The sequence below is a fragment of the Maylandia zebra genome, linkage group LG9 (assembly GCF_041146795.1).
Source record: "Maylandia zebra isolate NMK-2024a linkage group LG9, Mzebra_GT3a, whole genome shotgun sequence".
In the NCBI taxonomy this organism is placed as follows: Eukaryota; Metazoa; Chordata; class Actinopteri; order Cichliformes; family Cichlidae; genus Maylandia; species Maylandia zebra.
The window spans coordinates 16,696,430-16,716,890 of NC_135175.1; the positions used below are offsets into that span (position 1 = coordinate 16,696,430).

General features: G+C 42.4%; 1 protein-coding gene across 2 annotated transcripts; it reads right to left on the reverse strand.

Annotated features, from left to right (window-relative positions):
• Positions 1-11,889: 11,889 nt before the first annotated feature.
• ropn1l (rhophilin associated tail protein 1-like) lies at positions 11,890-20,220 on the reverse strand. 2 transcript variants are annotated; one of them, XM_004546507.5, is made up of 6 exons: positions 20,084-20,220; positions 19,575-19,707; positions 18,735-18,858; positions 17,766-17,927; positions 16,992-17,167; positions 11,890-13,537 (listed from the first exon to the last, which is right to left on the reverse strand). In XM_004546507.5, exons 2-6 carry the CDS (start codon positions 19,703-19,705, stop codon positions 13,468-13,470), a joined length of 663 nt encoding a protein of 220 aa, XP_004546564.1. In that variant the 5' UTR covers positions 19,706-19,707; positions 20,084-20,220; the 3' UTR covers positions 11,890-13,467. The 2 variants fall into 2 exon arrangements, with proteins under 2 accessions (XP_004546564.1, XP_004546563.1); XM_004546506.3 differs by lacking the exon at positions 11,890-13,537 and adding an exon at positions 16,381-16,559.
• Positions 20,221-20,461: the final 241 nt, after the last annotated feature.

A 20,461-nucleotide genomic window follows, 5' to 3' on the forward strand; every position in this document is an offset into this window, starting at 1 on the left:
TGGATTTTTGACTATGTTTGGGAATTAGCATAGTTAGTATTCAATTCTGGACTTTTAAGTGCAATACTAAAAAGATTGAAGTAAATATGAGATTGTATCTGACATGCATCTAGTTAATCCAGCAAACACTGAAGAAGCCCCTGATGTTAAAAGAAGGGCTACAATTTTAATGATCATATTTTCTACAGGTCAGAGATAATGTCTTTCTTTCTTTTCTTTTCTTTTTTTTTAATCCTCAGCCACCTCTCTCTCTATATATATATATATGTCACTCTTTCTTATTTCCATGAGTCAGTCCAGATAATACAGACTTAGATTGGCCTTCATTACTCGGTACTAAACTACGGGCTTGTGTCTACGCTTTTGAGTAACCGCTTTCATCTCATGGAAACTTCACACTAATTTGGAAGGAAAATACATATCGTTCAGCTCTGGGCAAAGCAAAACGACTGACTGTGTGGGCTCAACACTGAAACCTTTTATGTAAAAATAAGCAAAACCTTACCAAAAAAATCACTTAGTGTAACACTAATCCCATCTGTCATTACATATGTGGTGTCACCATTGTGGTTGGGTAAAAAGATTTAGAAGTTCTGAAAACCTCACATAGATGATGTTGCAGAAGCAATATCAGCTCACACTGTCTGCGCTAGTTCTCTACATCTGACCTCTGCTTGATTCTGATGACTGTTTCATTCAACTTTACACTGAAAGGCAGGATTTCTGGGAATTTTGTCTTAAACTCAAATTCTAAGATGTAGTGTAGTGTAGTATCCTTTTTTCTCTCAGTAACAATAACATCAATTTGCTGACATCATCTGCTTTGGAAAAGAATCAAGTGCATAACAGTCCCAGTGTGTCCCTATTATTATTATACCTTCATCTACGCCCAGCTGAGAGCTCTGCTCTCCCATGGCTCATCCATCTCTGTCATATCACTCTGCTGCTGTGTGGGTATCAGTCACTGTTAGCACTTTCAGAGATATATATCTGTGAAATTTCACTTTCTGCTCAGGCAGCAGAGGACTCAAAGACACCAGAGCAATAGATCACAGACTCGAATGCCTCACCTCCAGCTTTGAGTTAGTTTAGATCTGTGGTGAAGCTGCAGCCTTTTTTATTTCCCCTTTTTATTTGATGTCATTTCACAGATTCACCAACTAATTTTCATAGATTTCAAACCAAGTCAGCTCACAATTGTGGAAACTTATTGGGAGAGGCCTAAAAGTGACATTGCAACATTATAATTACAAAAACTTGCTATATTGAGAGAAAGGGAAAAAACAACAATTTCACACAATTTCCCTGAAACTTATGTAAAAAGAACAAGAAAAATTCCATTACCTGCTGGACAAAAACAAACCCCACTGGTTTTTGGCTCAAAACAGTCAGTGCATGGTGGGAATCTGACTATCTGAGCACAGTGACTGACTAGACCAAAACACACATAAAACACAGAGCAGATATTCTACCAGTAAGAAGGTCAGGGGTTTAATCCCCGGCTCTTCAAGGCAAGATACTGAACCCTGCGCTTCCCCTGATGCGTCCATTGGAGTGCAACTTACGTTAAAAGTGCTTCAGCATAGAAAGAAATGCTTGTGTGCGTGTGTGAATGAGGCTTGGCATAAGAAAACACTTTGAATGCTGAAATAGAGAAGAAATCCAATATATATGTACCAGTTTGTTTATATAAGTATCAGTTCATAGAGACTGGCCAACAAAGACAAAACTGGATCTCTAAAGATGACAGGTTAGGAAAGAGCCACACTCTGTGCAACAAAGCAGCACCTATGAAGACATTAGAACAAATGTAAGCTCAACGAATGGGATAAAATAATATCGCGGTTTATATGGATTTGTTTTAAAACTTTACAACTACATAAGAAGGCGGGAGGATGGGTGTTGCCGTCACCAAAAAATTCTTTTCGGGTGCTCAGCTGAAGACTGTGGTCAATTAGTGTGATACAAGCTACCAAGCACAATGGAAGACTATTGAGGAGAGCATGTTTTCTTCTCCAATACAAGCTGTCTTGATGGATTCGAACATTCGAGAATGTATTGACAAGGTTTGCAACCCCTGGGTGTCATGTACACTTACTGTATGGAGAAAAGTCGTGAAAGAATTTAAATTGGAACGGGATTTGGCTTTATTTAAATGGTATGCATATGACTCTGACTTTGTCCCGAATAAATTGGACTCACATTTTAAAAGTTGGTCTGCTAAAGGGTTATCTACATTCAATAGTTTGATTAAGGATGGGAACTTAATTAGTTTTGACACACTGAAACAGAAATACAATCTAGAAAAACACGATTTTTATCGATACTTGCAAATAAGACATTATATAAAGACAACAATCGGTGTGATGTCAAACACTAATGTGGAATTGGTAACTCTGTTTAGACAGGCGTATAGTGGGGATGTCGATACAAGACTCATTTCCTTTTTGTATAATTTTCTTATAAATAAGCTTCCCCACTCAACTGACTATGTGAAGATGTTATGGGAAAAGGAGGGAGGGGTGTGTGTTTCAAGGGAGGAATGGTCTCAGATGTGGGAACGGCAATGGAGGAGTACTTCCTCCAGCAGCTGGAGGGAATTTGGATGGAAGTCTATGATAAGGTTCTTTATTACTCCGTGTCAAAAGGCTCATTATGATGCAAATCCTCCTGTGTGCCGGAGAAACTGTGGACACCAACGAGCACATCACACCCATATTATGTGGGATTGTTCTTTGCTACGGACCTACTGGAAAGACATTCATGGTACACTACAAGGCATTTTTGACTGTACATTCCCTTTGGACATGAAGACAATCTTTTTTGGATGTATCACAGCAAAATCTCCAGTGTTAAATTAACACTAGAGAGTGTCTATATGGGTCCACACCTCTGAGTGTTAAATACAACACTGTTGAGTGTTAAATTAACACTTTTGACAGTGTTATATGTTTAAAATTAACCTAGTCAGTTTTGAAGATTAACAATGGCTAACACTGAGCAAGGCTGATTTTCTAACACTGGAATATTTCTAACATTTTGAGTTATTTTCCAGTGTTAGAAAATCAGCACTGCTCAGTGTTAGCCATTGTTAATCTTCAAAACTGACTAGGTTACTTTTAAACATATAACACTGTCAAAAGTGTTAATTTAACACTCAACAGTGTTGTATTTAACACTCAGAGGTGTGGACCCATATAGACACTCTCCAGTGTTAATTTAACACTGGAGATTTTGCAGAATTGGTCTAAAAATGATACATGTCTGTTAAGAGCTTTACTTGTTGCAAGTAAGAAAGGTATAACTAAGAAATGGTCCTTGCAAGATATACTGACTTTGTCAATATGGTGGGAAATTACGCTAGAGATTTATAGGATGGAGGAGGTAACAGCTTATGTCAATGACAGGGTGTGTTGGTTCTGTTCGTGTTGGGATAAGTGGGTCTTATATGCCAATACCCATAAGCCGAATCTTCTTTTCAAAGCTTGAAATTACCAACCTAGCTAACTGGTCACTCCCGACTGTTCAGTGTTCCTTTTTTTTTTTTTTTCGTTTTGTTTTGTTTTTCTCTTGTAAACTGTGTTGATTAATGCCTGTAACCACTTTCGTGAAGTAATAGTTTAGAAATAAAGAATTAAAAAAAAAAGAAAAAAAAGAACAAATGTAAGCTTCCATCCATCCATGTCTTGGAGGCAGCAGCCTAAGCAAGCAAGCCCAGACCTTCTGCCCTCCAGGTACCTCTACCAGCTTATGCAGCCAGCCAAGAGATGTCATCTCTCCAGTGTGTCCTGGATCTGCACCACGGCCTCCTTCATACTTCAAGACTAAAGTGCAACATCTCCTTGGGAAACAAACGTGTGATTGCTATAAAATTAGCAACATTTGTTTATGCATGACAAGAGACAACCAGTGCAACGCATGACAACACTGATACAACTGTGCTGTCATTGCTATTCTGCAGTTCTATTGTATTGTTATTAATTGTTTCTTTGTTAATCTGAAACACATATGACTTCTACATGCAGTCAGCCTGTTACACACGCACAAATGCACACAAAGTGGATGGTCCTAGCTATCTAGCAGATTTTTATCTCTATACAGTATTTTAAACTGAGCTATTCAGAATAAAGCACGTGAAGTAAAACGGGGGGGGGCAGATAGTAGGAACAGACTCTTTTACTTCTCTTTTCCCCTGCTTCTCCTGCAATATTCCCAAATATCTAGTCTACTCTCATTTATAAAAAAGGGTGTGAACAAAATATTGGAACTACCTCTTATTGTAATGCAGCTGCAGTGTAATGCAAAGAGAGAAACTAACTATAAAGGGAAGTCCAGACACAGCTGAAATAACCACAGCTGAACAGTTATAACTGTCACAAAGGAGGCTTTATCACAGGCCTGTGGTGTCGGACCACAATCCTTTTAGCTAAGCAGAGCAAACCAACAGGCAATTGAGTGTTAATACTTCAAGTTGGATTCTGTTCCAGTCTTACATTTTGATCCATCCCTCAGCTGTAGTAGTGCTATTCAGTGCAATGTTCAGCAGAATAAAGCTCCCGTGAAAGCAACAATTTTCCTTTAGTAAAAAAGAAATTGGCTAGTATTGCTTGGCACTAAACTGGTCTTTCAGGGGATTAAACTCAATAACTAGAGCCCATTAAAGTGCAGGGATTCAAAGATGGCATGATATTACAAGTTCTTATGCGAAACAGTTTGCCTTATATTATTATTATTGTTGTTGTTGTCATTATTCAGCTTTATTTCCTGTGTTTGTTTTCTATCATGATATATAAATGATGGTTAGACAACTGTATTATAAAATCAAATAACCTGCTACAACATGCAAATCCCCACAGTGTCACTCTTCTCATTCTTCTCATTCAAAATGGAAGGGTACATTAACAAGGGTGATAATTTAGGATAGGAACTCTTTATCTCTTTCAAAGGGACATTTTATCATCAAGGCCTAGGACAGAAACACAGCTGTTGGGAAATTTATGTTTCAGATAAGGACACTTTACATTTGCAGACATACACTCTGTACTGTATATGTCCTACAGCATCCCACGGTGCAGGATTCTGCCTGATAACTGAGAACAGCCTCGTTGCAAATCAGACTTTGTTCATTATTGCACGAATGGAAAGTTGACAAAGTGATTGAACTTATTAAATCACCATGAAAATATGTATGTTGAACCACCACCAGTAAGGTGGCAAGTGTAATTTAAGCGACTTTTGTTAAAAATAGCACAGTATTAAGTATGAATCAGGTCAATGGCTCATCACTGCTTGTAGTCATATTTATATCACATCGTGTTTATTGCACATCACATGCTTCACATGCACAGCTTTGGCTCAACCTTGGCTCAGAAGACAAACCATATTTTCTCTAACAGATCAGCTGACCTAAGGACTTCTGATAATGTGTGGATTTCATGAAAGTGTGAGTGTCTTACTGAGTCCTCGATCCACTGAATACATTTGGGTCCATACGTTTTTGGCATGACACAATGTTTGTCGTTTTGTCTGCTTACACCTCCTCAACCAATTTCTAAATCAAAAAATCAAGATGTGACTGAAGTGCTGACTTTCAGCTCAAATTCATGAAGCCGTTTTTTATGCAGTCATCATTTTCAGAGGCTCATAAGCAATTGAACAGTTCACTGACAAGTAGTTTTGTGGTATGGTGAGATGCTGATGCAAGTGAGGGTGGCCATCATTAGGCTGCAAAACTTAAATAAACATATCAGAGAGAGATAGCAAACTCTTTAGTGGCCTGAAAGACAGAAAACTATTAAAGTGGACGAACTCTGAATTACTTTGTTGGTTTCTTTCACATCTAGTCGAGAACACTGTTGAGGAGGTAAGACTATCACTGTCAAAGTCTTCAGTCAAAAGATGCTTTCATGAGTGGAAATACTTGTGGTTTGCAGAGCTGGCTTTTTACTTACTGAAGGCAGTGTGATCCACAAGCAGGCAGTTGCTGACAGAGCATCTCAAGCAAGGAAACACAGCATTTGGTTGTATGTGTGGGTTCTAGACTTCAAGCAGTCAAACAGTCACTTTTGAGCCTCTGATAATGGGGAGTTGTGTATACAAATAGCTGTAACTCTAAAATAAAACCAGAATGTCCTCACGGCATGTGTTTGAAATATGTCTTAACCTATAAGCAGAGTAATATTACTTAAAAAAAAAACATTACCATGGAATATTCTTCATGTAAAAAGGCATTTTCCGATGAGACGCGTGTACAGTGGGATGCAACCTTGTTAATAGTTAATAGTCTTTATTTTCCTGTATAAATTGTTGGTTGTTAGATTAAAAAGTGTCAGTTAAATATATCATATTTACACACACACTGTGATATTTCCATCCATCCATCCATCCATCCATCTTCATCCGCTTATCCGAGGTCGGGTCGCGGGGGTAGCAGCCTAAGCAAAGAGGTCCAGACCTCCCTCTCCCCAGCCACCTCCTCCAGCTTATCCGGGGGAATACCAAGGCGTTCCCAGGCCAGCCGAGAGATATAATCTCTCCAGCGTGTCCTGGGTCTGCCCCGGGGCCTCCTCCCGGTGGGACATGCCTGGAACACCTCGCCCAGGAGGCGCCCAGGGGGCATCCTTGCCAGATGCCCGAACCACCTCAGCTGGCTCCTTTCGATGTGGAGCAGCAGCTGCTCTACTCTAAGCCCCTCCCGGATGGCCGAACTTCTCACCCTATCTCTAAGGGAGAGGCCAGCCACCCTTCGGAGGAAGCTCATTTCCGCCGCTTGTATCCGCGATCTCGTTCTTTCGGTCACTACCCACAGCTCGTGGCCATAGGTGAGGGTAGGGACGTAGATCGACCGGTAAATTGAGAGCTTCGCTTTTACACTCAGCTCCCTCTTCACCACGACTGACCGGTGCAGCGTCCGCATTACTGCAGCCGCAGCCCCAATCCGTCTGTCGATCTCCGGCTCCCTTCTCCCATCACTCGCGAACAAGACCCCGAGATACTTGAACTCCTCCACTTGGGGCAGGAACTCATCCCCGACCCGGAGTGGGCACTCCACCCTTTTCCGGCTGAGAACCATGGCCTCAGATTTGGAGGTGCTGATCCTCATTCCCGCTGCGTTACACTCGGCTGCGAACCGTTCCAGTGCGAGCTGGAGGCCCTCACCCGATGAAGCCAACAGAACCACATCATCCGCAAAAATCAGAGATGAGATTCTGAGGCCACCAAAGCGAAAGCCCTCCGCCACTTGGCTGCGCCTAGAAATCCTGTCCATAAAAATTATGAACAGAACCGGAGACAAAGGGCAGCCCTGGCGGAGCCCATCACCCACCGGGAACGAGTCCGACTTATTGCCGGCAATGCGAACCAAGCTCTTGCAACGGTTGTATAGGGATTGAATGGCCCGTAGCAATGGGCCAGACACCCCATACTCGCGCAACACCTCCCACAGGACGCCCCGAGGGACACGGTCGAATGCCTTCTCCAGGTCCACAAAACACATGTAGACTGGTTGGGCAAACTCCCATGCACCCTCAAGTATCCTCGAGAGGACAAAGAGCTGGTCCAGTGTTCCGCGACCAGGACGAAAACCGCATTGTTCCTCCTGTATCCGAGGTTCGACTAGCGGATGAACCCTCCTCTCCAGCACCCTGGCATAGACTTTCCCGGGGAGGCTGAGGAGTGTGATCCCCCTGTAGTTGGAACACACCCTCCGGTCCCCCTTCTTGAAGATGGGGACCACCACCCCGGTCTGCCAGTCCACAGGTACTGCCCCTGATCTCCACGCAACATTGCAGAGACGTGTCAACCAAGACAGCCCTACAACGTCCAGAGCCTTCAGGAACTCGGGGCGGACCTCATCGACACCAGGGGCTCTGCCACCAAGGAGTTGTTTAACTGCCTCAGTGACCTCGCCCGCGGGAATTGGTGGGTCACACCCCTCATCCCCAGACTCTGCTTCCTCCCCGGAAGACGTGTCAGTGGGATTAAGGAGGTCCTCGAAGTATTCCTTCCACCGCCCGACAATTTTCTCAGTCGACGTCAACAGCGCTCCGCCAGCACTATACACAGTGCAGGTAGAGCACCGCTTTCCCCTCCTGAGACGCCTGACGGTTTGCCAGAATCTCTTCGAGGCAGTCCGAAAGTCTTTTTCCATGGCCTCTCCGAACTCCTCCCACACCCGAGTTTTTGCTTCAGCCACTGCCCGAGCCGCATTCCGCTTGGCCTGTCGATACCTGTCGGCTGCCTCCGGAGTCCCACAGGCTAACCAAGCCCGATAGGCCTCCTTCTTCAGCCTGGTGGCTCCCTTCACCTCTGGTGTCCACCATTTGGTTCGGGGATTACCACCACGGCAGGCACCAACCACCTTGCGGCTGCAGCTCAATGCAGCAGCTTCGGCAATGGAGACGCTGAACATGGTCCATTCGGACTCAATGTCCCCAGTCTCCCTCGGAATGCTGTTGAAGCTCTGCCAGAGGTGTGCGTTGAAGATCTCGCGGACTGGGGCCTCTGCTAGACGTTCCCAGCACACCCTCACTACGCGTTTAGGTGCACCAGGTCTGTCCAGCGTCCTCCCCCGCCACCTGATCCAACTCACCACCAGGTGGTGATCAGTTGACAGCTCAGCCCCTCTCTTTACCCGAGTGTCCAGAACATATGGTCGCAGGTCTGGTGATACGATTACAAAATCGATCATCGACCTACGGCCTAGAGCATCCTGGTGCCACGTGCACTTATGGACACTCTTATGTTCGAACAGGGTGTTCGTTATGGCCAAACTGTGATTAGCACAGAAGTCCAATAACAAAGCACCGCTCGGGTTCAGATCAGGGAGGCCGTTCCTCCCAATCACGCCCCTCCAGGTCTCGCTGTCGTTACCCACGTGAGCATTGAAGTCTCCCAGCAGGACAACAGAGTCTCCAGGTGGAGCACCTTCCAGCACCCCCCCCAGGGACTCTAAGAAGGCTGGGTACTCCGAACTGCCACTCGGCGCATAAGCGCAGATGACAGTCAGGACCCGTTCCCCGACCCTAAGGCGCAGGGAACAAACCCTCTCGTCCACCAGGAAAAACCCCAACGTACCGGCAGCAAGCCGAGGGGATATAAGAATACCCACCCCAGCCCGCCGCCTCTCACCAGGGGCAACTCCAGACTGAGACAGAGTCCAGCCCCTCTCCAGGAGACTGGTTCCAGAGCCCAGACAATGCGTAGAGGTGAGCCCAACTATATCTAGCCGGTACCTCTCAACCTCACGCACCAACTCAGGCTCCTTCCCCACCAGAGAGGTGACATTCCATGTCCCTATTGCCAGTCTTGGCAGCCGGGGGTCGGTCCGCCAGGGCCTCCGCTCCTGGCCGCCACCCGGCTCACAATGCACCCGACCCCTATGGCGCCTCCTGCGGGTGGTGGGCCTGCGGGAGGATGGGCCCATGTCTCCTCTTCGGGCTGTGCCCGGCCGGGCCCCATGGACTAAGGCCCGGCCACCAGACGCTCGCCCTCGGGCACCCTCCCCGGGCCTGGCTCCAGGGTGGGGCCCCGGTAACCCTATCCCGGGCAGGGTAAGCTGTTCCCTCGATATTCTTTTCATGGGGGTCTTCTGAATCGCTCTTTGTCTGGTCCCTCACCCAGGACCAGTTTGCCATGGGAGACCCTACCAGGGGGCAAAAGCCCCCAGACAACATAGCCCCTGGGATCCCTGGGACACACAAACCCCTCCACCACGATAAGGTAGCGATTCAATACACTGTGATATTTGAGAAGTGAAATAAAGTTTGTTGGATTTACAGAAAGTGTGCAATAATTGTTTAAACAAAATCAGGCAGGTGCATAAATTTGGTCACTGTTGCCATTTTATTGATTCCAAAACCTTTAGAACTAATTATTGGAACTCAAATTGACCCCTGACCTACATACACAGGTGAATCCAATAATGAGAAAGAGCATTTAAGGGGGTCGATTGTAAGTTTCCCTCCTCTTTTAATTTTCTCTGAAGAGTAGCAACATGGGGGTCTCAAAACAACTCTCAAATGACCTGAAGACAGCGATTGTTCACCATCATGGTTTAGGGGAAGGATACAGAAAGCTGTCTCAGAGACTTAAGCTGTCTGTTTTCACATTTAGGAACATATTGAAAAAAATGGAAGACCACAGGCTCAGTTCAAGTTAAGGCTCGAAGTGGCAGACCAAGAAAAATCTCGGATAGACAGAAGCGACGAATGGTGAGAACAGTCAGAGTCAACCCACAGACCAGCACCAAAGACCTACAACATCAACTTGCAGCAGATGGAGTCACTGTGCATTATTCAACCAATCGGCGCGCTTTACACAAGGAGATGCTGTATGCAAGAGTGATGCAGAGGAAGCCCTTTCTCCGCCCACAGCACAAACAGAGCCGCTTGAGGTATGCTAAAGCACATTTGGACAAGCCAGCTTCATTCTGGAATAAGGTGCTGTGGACTGACGAAACTACGATTTAGTTATTTGGGCATAACAAGGGGCGTTATGCATGGAGGAAAAAGAACACAGCATTCCAAGAAAAACATCTGCTACCTACAGTAAAATATGGTGGTGGTTCCATCATGCTGTGGGGCTGTGTGGCCAGTGCAGGGACTGGGAATCTTGTCAAAGTTGAGGGACACATGGATTCCACTCAGTATCAGCAGATTCTGGAGACCAATGTCCAGGAATCAGTGACAAAGCTGAAGCTGCGCCGGGGCTGGATCTTTCAACAAGACAACGACCTGAAACACTGCTCAAAATCCACTAAGGCATTCATGCAGAGTACAACGTTCTGGAATGGCCATCTCCTACAACCTACAGGAAGTGTTTAGAGGCTGCAATTTCTGCAAAAGGCGGATCTACTAAATATTGATTTCATTTCTTTTTTGTGGTGCCCAAATTTATGCACCTGCCTGATTTTGTTTAAACATTATTGCACACTTTCTGTAAATCCAATAAACTTCATTTCACTTCTCAAATATCACTGTGTGTGTGTCTCCTATATGATATATTTAACTGACATTTTTTATTGTAACAACCAACGATTTATACAGGAAAATAATGACTATTAACAAGGTTGCCCAAACCTTTGCATCCCACTGTATGTGAAAACTCTTCTTTCCAGGAAAGAAAGATGAGTTTTCTTGAATTTTTCTGCAAGAAAATAAAATGACCTTGCTGTTGCTTGTATGTTTAGACAGGCTCCTGTATGCTTTTCCTCTTTCAGTCATTCATTTTTCCCCTGAAAACCTCAAGCAGCCAAAACACCCACGATGCTCCCCTCTTTGGCACATAGCAGGAGTCCCTCACAATGATCTACTATGAGCCCTGTATGTGCACAAGCACTGAACTGTTAGGTGCATGCATGTGTGTAATGAACTGAAAATGTGACTTAAATTAAGTGTTTATGACAGGCTTTTAAAGGATTGTTTCTGTCTGAGAATAGGTTGGAAAAAATGTTTTCTCTTTATAGCACTGACCCTAACGTGGTGATTATTGATTAGAACCTTGATATTCTTGCCTAATAAGTTAATGAAGCTAGGGCAGAAAACACTACCAGCACTCAGAAGCTGAGGGCGACACTTAAATCCATGGTGAGAAAAAGCTTTTGTAGAATGTTAAGTAGGGGGAAAAAAATTCAATAGTCTACAAGTGGTAATTAGCTAATTTTAATCAATCACTAGAGGCCCTTAATTAAGTGCTGTGTATTCATGTGTTTAAAAAAAACCCTCCCAAATACAGGCTGTACCAATCAATGTTACGTATTGGTAGCATGATGTCAGACCAAAGACAAAATCAGGCTTGTAAATAGATTAATTTAAAAAAAATCTTTAAAAATCGTCTTTCAGTTTTAAGGATTCAAGTATACATCCTCCACTAGGCAACAACACATGAAGCATTACACTGGGTTATTATTTATTTAATAAACAGTATGGCAAAAACAGTGTGTGTAAAAACTACAAACAAGTGCAACCTTACATAATATTGGAATTAAGACAGTAAGTAGCTGCAAGGTGCTGTTAATCCAATGCACTTGATCAACTGATCATCAGCAGCTGTTAGTACTAGTCTGTAGCATTTAAGTGTGTGTTAAGGAGGAAAGACATCAGCAAAGACCTTAGATTACCAATTCTTGATGGCCATCTGGGATTGGTTGTGGGGTGATCTCCAAATAATCTGGTCCATCATTCTGCAGTAAGAAAATGATTCACAAGTGGAAAACAAGATAGATGTAATCTTTCCAAGAGCAGGCAACTCACCCCAGAGGACTCATTTCACCTGATAGGAGGCAACCTTTCTGCAAACAGTCCCAGTCTGACCCTGAAAGACTGCAACCACTCTGAGATTATGCTGTCTAATTAATAAATGCAGACAGATTGCCAGCATGTTTCCATCAGTCTGAATGCGTCTTTGTCAGTGAACACAACTCGAGGTTATATCCCAAAGACCAGGAAGGTTGTAATAGTTAAATGTAAATTTCTATCTCTTCCTGTCTACATAGACAGGACGAGATACGTGAACTGCATACAATTAACAGACCTCAACCTGACTGAAACACTGTGGTGGGACCTTAATAGAGCTGTGCATAAATAAATGCAAGAAAACCACAATTAATGGAAGGAGTACAACAGCAAAATCCCTTCACAGTGATGTGAGAGACTGCTAAAGTCACACAAAAAACTATCACTTCAAGCAGCTACAGAATCATACAGTTTACTTAGTTTTTCACACACATTGATTTTCATTAATCAAATAATGAAACTGTGTAATATTTCACGTGATGTTGCTCATCCTTTGTCTCATTAAATCATTTTAGAACCTGGTAAGGACCAGATAATTTTTAAGAAGTCCTGATATATAAAATCTTCAAAGTGAAAGAGGGGACACTTTCTTTTTGGCCGTCTTGCAGAGCAACTAATGACTGTTGTGCATAATCATGTAGGTAATGCTACTGTACAAGGGACTTATCAAGCTGTATAAAATACTGGTCCTTCAACGGCAGCATGATAATGGCTGCAATAAATCCCAGAATGTAATGAAGCACCCCCACCCCGAACCCCGAGGTCCTCTCTCAAAATGCAAAAAGTAATTACAGTATTTTTTTGAACGAGTTTAAGTCTCAATAATTAAATTCACACCTGCTGATATGTGTCACAGTGGGGATTTTAAGATCACTGTTCCATTAGGAAGATAATGAGGCTCAAAGAGAAAATGCTTCGCGGGTCTTTGCTTGATTGACAGGTGCCTGTCAATCCCATCTTAAAGATGGCGGTGAGCGTATACCCCAGACGTATGAGAGAAGTGAGGGTGATATCACAGACAGTTCAGCCATATTTCTGTTTTTAGCATTTACAATGTAGACAGTATTTCTAGATCATTTCCTTATTTTTGACATATCAGCACATGATGCACAATCCTTTTAGGATTCGAATCCACCTCCACTGTTAAACCTCCAGCTTCGGTGTGCAACGTTTGTTATGGAGCTGAAGCCACATCGTCCCAGTAGATAAAGTCCAGTGGCTTTATCATCCCATGTTGCAGGTCCCTGTAATATACACGCATTAAATATGTTACATGTCAATTAAATTCATTTCGTTCATATATATACAGCAAAACAATTCATACAAACATCTCCAGTCATCACAGATTACTTATCTAGATTTTCTTTTTGAAGTAAACTGAAACTAACCGACTGATAAAACCTACCCATAAATCTTTCAAACCAACAATGCTCTCATGCTCCCAAAGTGGAGTCTAGCTCAACCCAGTTCAACAATACAGCTCACAGAACGATAAATTCTGCAACTTCAGAAAACAGCTAGAAATATGTTTTCCCTTATCCTTACCCCGAAATCTCTTACACAACAGAGTCACTGTAGAATGAAGCCTTTGTGTCTGCTCTCTCTTCTACTGCCTTTTTTTTCCTTCGCACTGCCCTGCAACATTTGTCACGTCCCTGGAGATGTGATGTTGTGAGCAAAAGTTGGAGAAACAGTAAAGGCTGCGCAACAAGGTCCACCCTAAAGCTGAGATTCCTAAACCACTGACATCTTTGCAATTACATCATGTTTTTCCATGTTCTAACATCCTAAAACAAAGGGGGCACACAGCATCTGTAACTGTAAGCCTGACTATTATAGTGCAAGATGCCCCTAAAAAGAAATTTATTGGAGAGAAATTTGAGGATATCCAAGGAATGCTTTGTGAGGAGCATATAATGTGTCGCAATCAAACAGTAGGTATTTACATATACAGTGATTTACAATCTATTCTTCTTTTGCTGCTTCATAAATTTACTTCTGCACCTTACTGTGTGCCTCGGCACCTCTATGGCTCTCCCTCAACATGTTTTAAATAAATAAACTAATGATGATAAGGAGGAGGAGGATAGTAATGCTTCTCTGTGTTGAGGCCACAGCGTTCTTGGTGGATTGTACTTTTACTTTACTAGAACTGTCAACCAAGACAGGTGTGACTGACAAGACAGACATTTTTCTAAAGAACAAGAACATGTTGTGTCTCAAAACACGTGCAGTTTGCCAGCTTTGCCAGGTTTAGTTTGATTTAAGTCAACAGGAGGCTGCTCTTTGTAATTTGCTGTCATGAGGCTTGGATTTTGTAAATCTCAAAGAATTATGTGCACAGGGTGAAAGACATGTTTTTACTACTTTGCTGTTTTACTGTAGCAACATTACCAGAGTATCTAAATCCAATTAACAACGACATAATAATTCACTAGATCAAAAAGCTTTCAAATAGAAGCCCCTAACACTCATGCAAGCAATAGTGCTTGCAGACTGAATAAATACACAACTGAGCTTTCAACATAGTGTTTTATTGTAAGCAGTAACAGCATTAAGGGTAATTCCTAGATCACTGGAAAGTACCAGCTCACAAACATGTACTTTTTTGAGAAAAGAAAAAAACTATAACCCCGCAGGGTTTTTCCGGTTTCAAAATGGGCCGTTTTTATAATCCTTATAAAAAATGATCAGTCAAGGCTAGTCTGTATTTTGAAAAATCAATGGGTTTTTTTATTATTTCTGTGCAACTGATACACAGTAATGCCCACTATGTAATGGTGAATGAATCCCTAATAAGTAGTTAAAAAAGGAACTGTTATATTTCCTCTGGCTATGCATAAAACGTGTGGGGTTGCCGCAAATTCCTGTATATGAGAAAACCCTGCACAGAATCAAAAACTTCCTGATTTCCTTATCAAAAGAGGTTCATCGGTTCCTGGAAAAAAAAAAAGATCCACAGGAAACCAAGTTCAAATCAGTGTTTATGTTTTCTACTTGTCAATTTATATACCTCTTTTAATACAATATAAGTACAGCTAAAAATCTCGTCCTGTTTAACCTTGTAATTCCAGCTGGGCGATCCACATCCTCACGCATGGCTTCTGAATGTTGTGTTATTTGATGAAGACAAATTATGCGCTGTCTGCATCGTGCGCTAAATCTTTGATACCAGAGTTATCTCTGCTTCAGACTTCAGCCAGACATAAAAGCTATCAATACAAATAGGAATCTTTCCAAATATAAAAGCATTATGAGCAGATTACAGTTAATATTGAGTTATTTTCAGCGCGCTCATTTACTCAGTTCTAACGTGGGCGTTGCACAAAAAGATCACTGCTGGAAGCCCTGACAAAATTCTTTCTCTGCTGTGTCATATGGGCGGAGAGCCTGCAGTTATCGAGTTAGCGGGGGCTCTATCTGTCTTCCAGTCTTCTTTGACTTGACCACAGTTGCAATCCTGGAAGGGGTAAGCTACAGTATCTGTGTGTCCGTGTATCCTCCACCCCTGCGACCAAATGCCAAAAGTGTCTGAAGACGGAATTTTCTCTGATCCCGTTTGTTGTGCTGTCTGTTGAAATACCTCCAGCGTAGCAGTTTTGTGTGTGTTTGTATGAGAGGCAAATATGTTAATAACAGTCATACTGTATCTCTGGACCTCTGGACCTTTCACACTGTCACTGTCACTGGTGTTGAAATGTGCCTGTGTTTGTTTACAGTACTGCACAGAGGAGTGAATATAACACAAGTCTCTAATGCAAGCTGAAACTCACACTCTTGTGGCGTAGGCGCTTATCTATTTGACTTCCTTTTTTTTTTTGGTCTGCTGGGTGAAATGCAGACGCGAGCAGAGAGGCCAAATGTGGTGAGGCAGCGTGCATGATAAATGAACTTCACTAGCCGAGTCATACGGGAATGGGAAATAAAAAGCATCCACACACGCCCTACCTGACAGTTTGAGCACGGCAGCTTTGTGCTTCTATTGCTGCTCATTAAATCCAACCAGACTCATAATAGCGGCTTGATTCAGCCGGACACTGATGAATAATCGGCCACAGTGGCTGATGCCAACAATTAATGGGACCAATTTCTTTTTGGAAAAACAGCTGTGCTTGACGAAGCATAGCTGCTCCATTTATTAATTGGGCGCCATCATTTCCTTATTCCTATTTCTAACTTCTTTCTTCCACTGCTTTCTGCCTCTGCTTCCCTCCCTTCCTGCTGGGGTAGAAGTTGGAAACCTGAATCATGCCGTTCTGCTTGTTGCTGTCGGGCAGAGAAACCAGCGAATCAGTGCAACAGCTCCACTCAGCAGCATAGGGATTTTCACAACACTGAACATCACAATCTCACAACATTATCTGAGGCTATAGTGGGAAATGGCTTAGCCCTTAAACTGTCTGTGCTTCTGAGCCAACTGACACTGACTGGCAGAAATGTTGGGCCAACAGAGTTAAAATACTGCTTAGCACATCCAGAGTTATGACTGAATTACAAAAGAGGAAAATGTTTTTTTTAAACAAACAAAAACCTTTTTTTTTTTTTTTTTAGCTCGGACTGAAGAAATAATTCAAACTGGGAAACTAATTACGCTGTGTGAAAAAAAAATAGTTATGCATACAAAATAGCTCAATTTTCCACTACTACACCCATTCTGCTTGTGGTGTGACTGACAGCTGAGGAGAAAATGACACCTACACTTGTGGCTGCAGAGTGCCGAGGAAGTTGTCAATGCGTTCCTGTGGCACGTCCCCGTCTAGCTGAGCCAGGTAAGTGTAGAGCCTGACAAAGGTGTCGAACGGGATCTTTGCGGCACCACCCGTCTCATCCTCTGTTAGGATCTCGCAGGCAAACTTAAGCGAACTGATAAGAGTCTGAGGATTTGTGTTGCCACAAAAACAAAGAATTAGTTTGCTGTTGCATCGCATTTAAGCAAGACACACTGCAAATATACTTGCATGCACACACTGTAACTCAGACAGCTAAATCTAAGTAGCATAAGAGTGCCCTCGTGTGGTTAAAGTGTTCAAGAGCCTTGAAAACAGGAGTAGAATTCTACCCAAATTACTAACACTGAGCACATAATGCTGTTAATGCTTAGCTGCATTTGCTTTCCTAGACACCAACTTATCTTCTGTAAAGTTCTTCATGCTTAAATAAATTCTCTTTGATCTGTCATTACTGCTCTATCTGAATCTGTGAAGCCAAAAAAAATATCATTGGCTTAACAGCGAAGCAAAGATTCAAGTAGTTGCTGAAGGATTTATCCAGTCACTCTTTTTTGGAGCCAGGGGACCCCGATGATGGAGACTGCATTGCAAATTCCTGGATCTAACATTAACACCTGGAGACTAGAGTGTGCTGCTGGAGGATCTCCAGCTGTGCTTGGCCTCGCACCAGGTTTTTAAGGCTCAAAGGAAGAAGTATATAAAGTTGTATTTGCATTTATAGCCAGGATTGTGAACACCTCACCCCTCCAAGAGCGCTGCAGCCCAGGGCAAAAAACTCCATCCAGTCAATATCTGAGCCAAAGCTGCCCAGCGACAGCAGGGTCTCCAGCTGAGCCACAGGTAGACACAAGCCCTTCCACTTCGCCTGCAGTTCCTCTTTGCTACAGGTTGTCTTGGGCGACAGCTATGATTTGATGATAAAAAAAAATGGGGGGTTAGGAGACTTTAGGGGGGGAAATCTAGTTATTCACTTTCTAGATAAAATCTGAAATGAGTCCTATTTCCACAAATAAACAACAAGGTTGGATATGGAGAATCTGGTGGCTCTATTTACTTACAATCTCTTTTTTCTCTAGACTTTTATATGTGGACAGCCAGGGCATAAATAACCGCAAATACTGATGCACAGTAATCCAAATAAAAAGTAGATTTGAGCAGGATATAAACACTAATAATAATCTCTCAAATAATGGCACAGATCTGCATTTGTTTTGCATTCAGATTTTCTGGATTTCTTTCAGACTTTCTACTATCAATGCAGTTTAAAATGTTACAAAATGAATAACTCGAGACAACAAAAGAGCAGCACTCTCACAAGATTTATGCTGCCGCTTAAGTGCTAGCTTTTAAGGAAATATTAATTATTCATTTCTTTTAATGAATCCGCCACACCGAGATGCCAGTAAACAGCCCAGGTGAGATAAAATGGATTTAAGACAATATGAAACTTTAATGACCCACACGGGAAACATCACTGCTATATGGAGACACACACATAAAAACACGCATAAAAGAATAGAAGAGTAATCAAAGTTGGACATTAAACTCAATGGAAGTTATAATTATACCCATAAAAGCAAAACAGTAAATGACGAAACGCAAATATGTGATAAAGTAAATGCATTTATTTCTTTCAAAAGCAACAGTGAGAATAAAAATTTTATTTGTGCGACAACTTCTACAGGTTATGAGCCTGCTGTTGAGAAACTACCTGTTTGTGGAGGATCTTCAGAAGACCTGGAGTCAGCCCAGTGTCCGTCTTCTGGGTGGCAACATTTAATTCCAGCCTGTCCTTAACAGGCAGACACTCTCCTTTAGACAGAGCACTGAAGTATCTGGAAGAGGACACAGTCATAATAATTAGCAAAGAATTCTTAAACACTGTGTTTAGCATCACCATTCTCAGAAATTCATCTGCCCCCAAGCTTCCTAAGTATACCATTCAAATATACCATTTGCTTTTCTTTGTGAGAGGTTTTAAAGGCATGCTGTGGCATATTTCACTTCATTATTAGAAAAGAAAAAATATAACTTTCCATGCATTTACTGACTTTCAGGATCTCTGAAAGGGAACAGAGCCAAGTATTACTTTAATAACATAAACATCTCATCACCCAGGAGGCGCTCGATTTGTTTTTTCGCTTCACTGTATGACTCACTTTATTGTCTATTGCTATAAACAAAGCCAAGCTACATTGGTCAATAAAAAAGAAGAGGATGCTGAGAGTCCTTAGAGGTAGGAAATAAAAGGTAAAAGAAAATAAATTGAATATTTCCATATCATCGAGTGCTTTTAGCATGGTTTTTCTTTATTCGAGACAGTAAGATAGTTTAACTGCTGCACTAACATGAAAGCCCTTGGGATCTAATTACAGCTAGTCAATGCAACGATAAGACACGCACAGGTGAAAGGGGCCTGCCTTTCCCTACAGTGATGTAGCCTGGAGACATGGTTTATGCTCCTGTTTGTGAGAATTAAACTGGAATAAAACACAATCACACACATCTCTACTCTTAACCTGAACCTTCATTGACAGACATTAAGACTTACGCTGTAGACCACTGCAACAAATCCTTGGGCTGTGTTCGGATGGCTGCCTTAGTAAAGTCTTTAAGGATGTCTGGCAGCTCGGGAGGGATGTTGATTTGCTGGGCACAGTAGAATGTGTCTGGAAGAGGCATGGCTGTAATATAAACAATGCAATAATGTCCAATTAGTTGAAAAGAAATAGAATCCAATAGAAAATTAAAAACTACAATAAAAATCACCCGCACTGACAAAAAAAACATAATTAATATAAAGACTGCATTCTGGTGCTTCAAATTTGTCTGTGCTAGCCATGGGAGTTTGACAGGAATATAGACATATGATTATGAATACAGTGTGTTTCAAAGAAGTAAGTTTAAAATTTGCATATACACTCTCATCTGGTGCCGTTTTTTTTACCGATTCAACTTAATAAATTAATACTAATTTCTAGTCCACCAAACATAATTATAGTATGTTCACCGACATTAATCCACTGTATGGTACTTGCTTTAAAAACTGTAGCCTGTTACCTGGACTGATGAACAGAAAGTCACCGGAAGACGCCCCTGAAATATGAGTTGCTAGCCTAAGTAATGATTATTTATGCCTAGCAGTTCATGGGAGTGTTGTAGCGTCGTCGCATAGCAACGGCATCTTCTTCTTCTTCTCCCTGTGGTATTAGAAACCCCACGGGAAGAGCACTACCGCCCCCTCTGCTGAAAACACTGTTCCTGGTACATGCTCAATCATCCAGCTAAGGAAATCCCAGAAAGTTGATTCTGTTCATGTGGAGGCAGCGTTATCTGTCTGACGAAAATAACATGACACCCATGGAGAACACTGACATAAATCTCAATACTCAGTCAGAAATATTCCTCCAGTGAAAACAAACTGGTGCACAAAACACC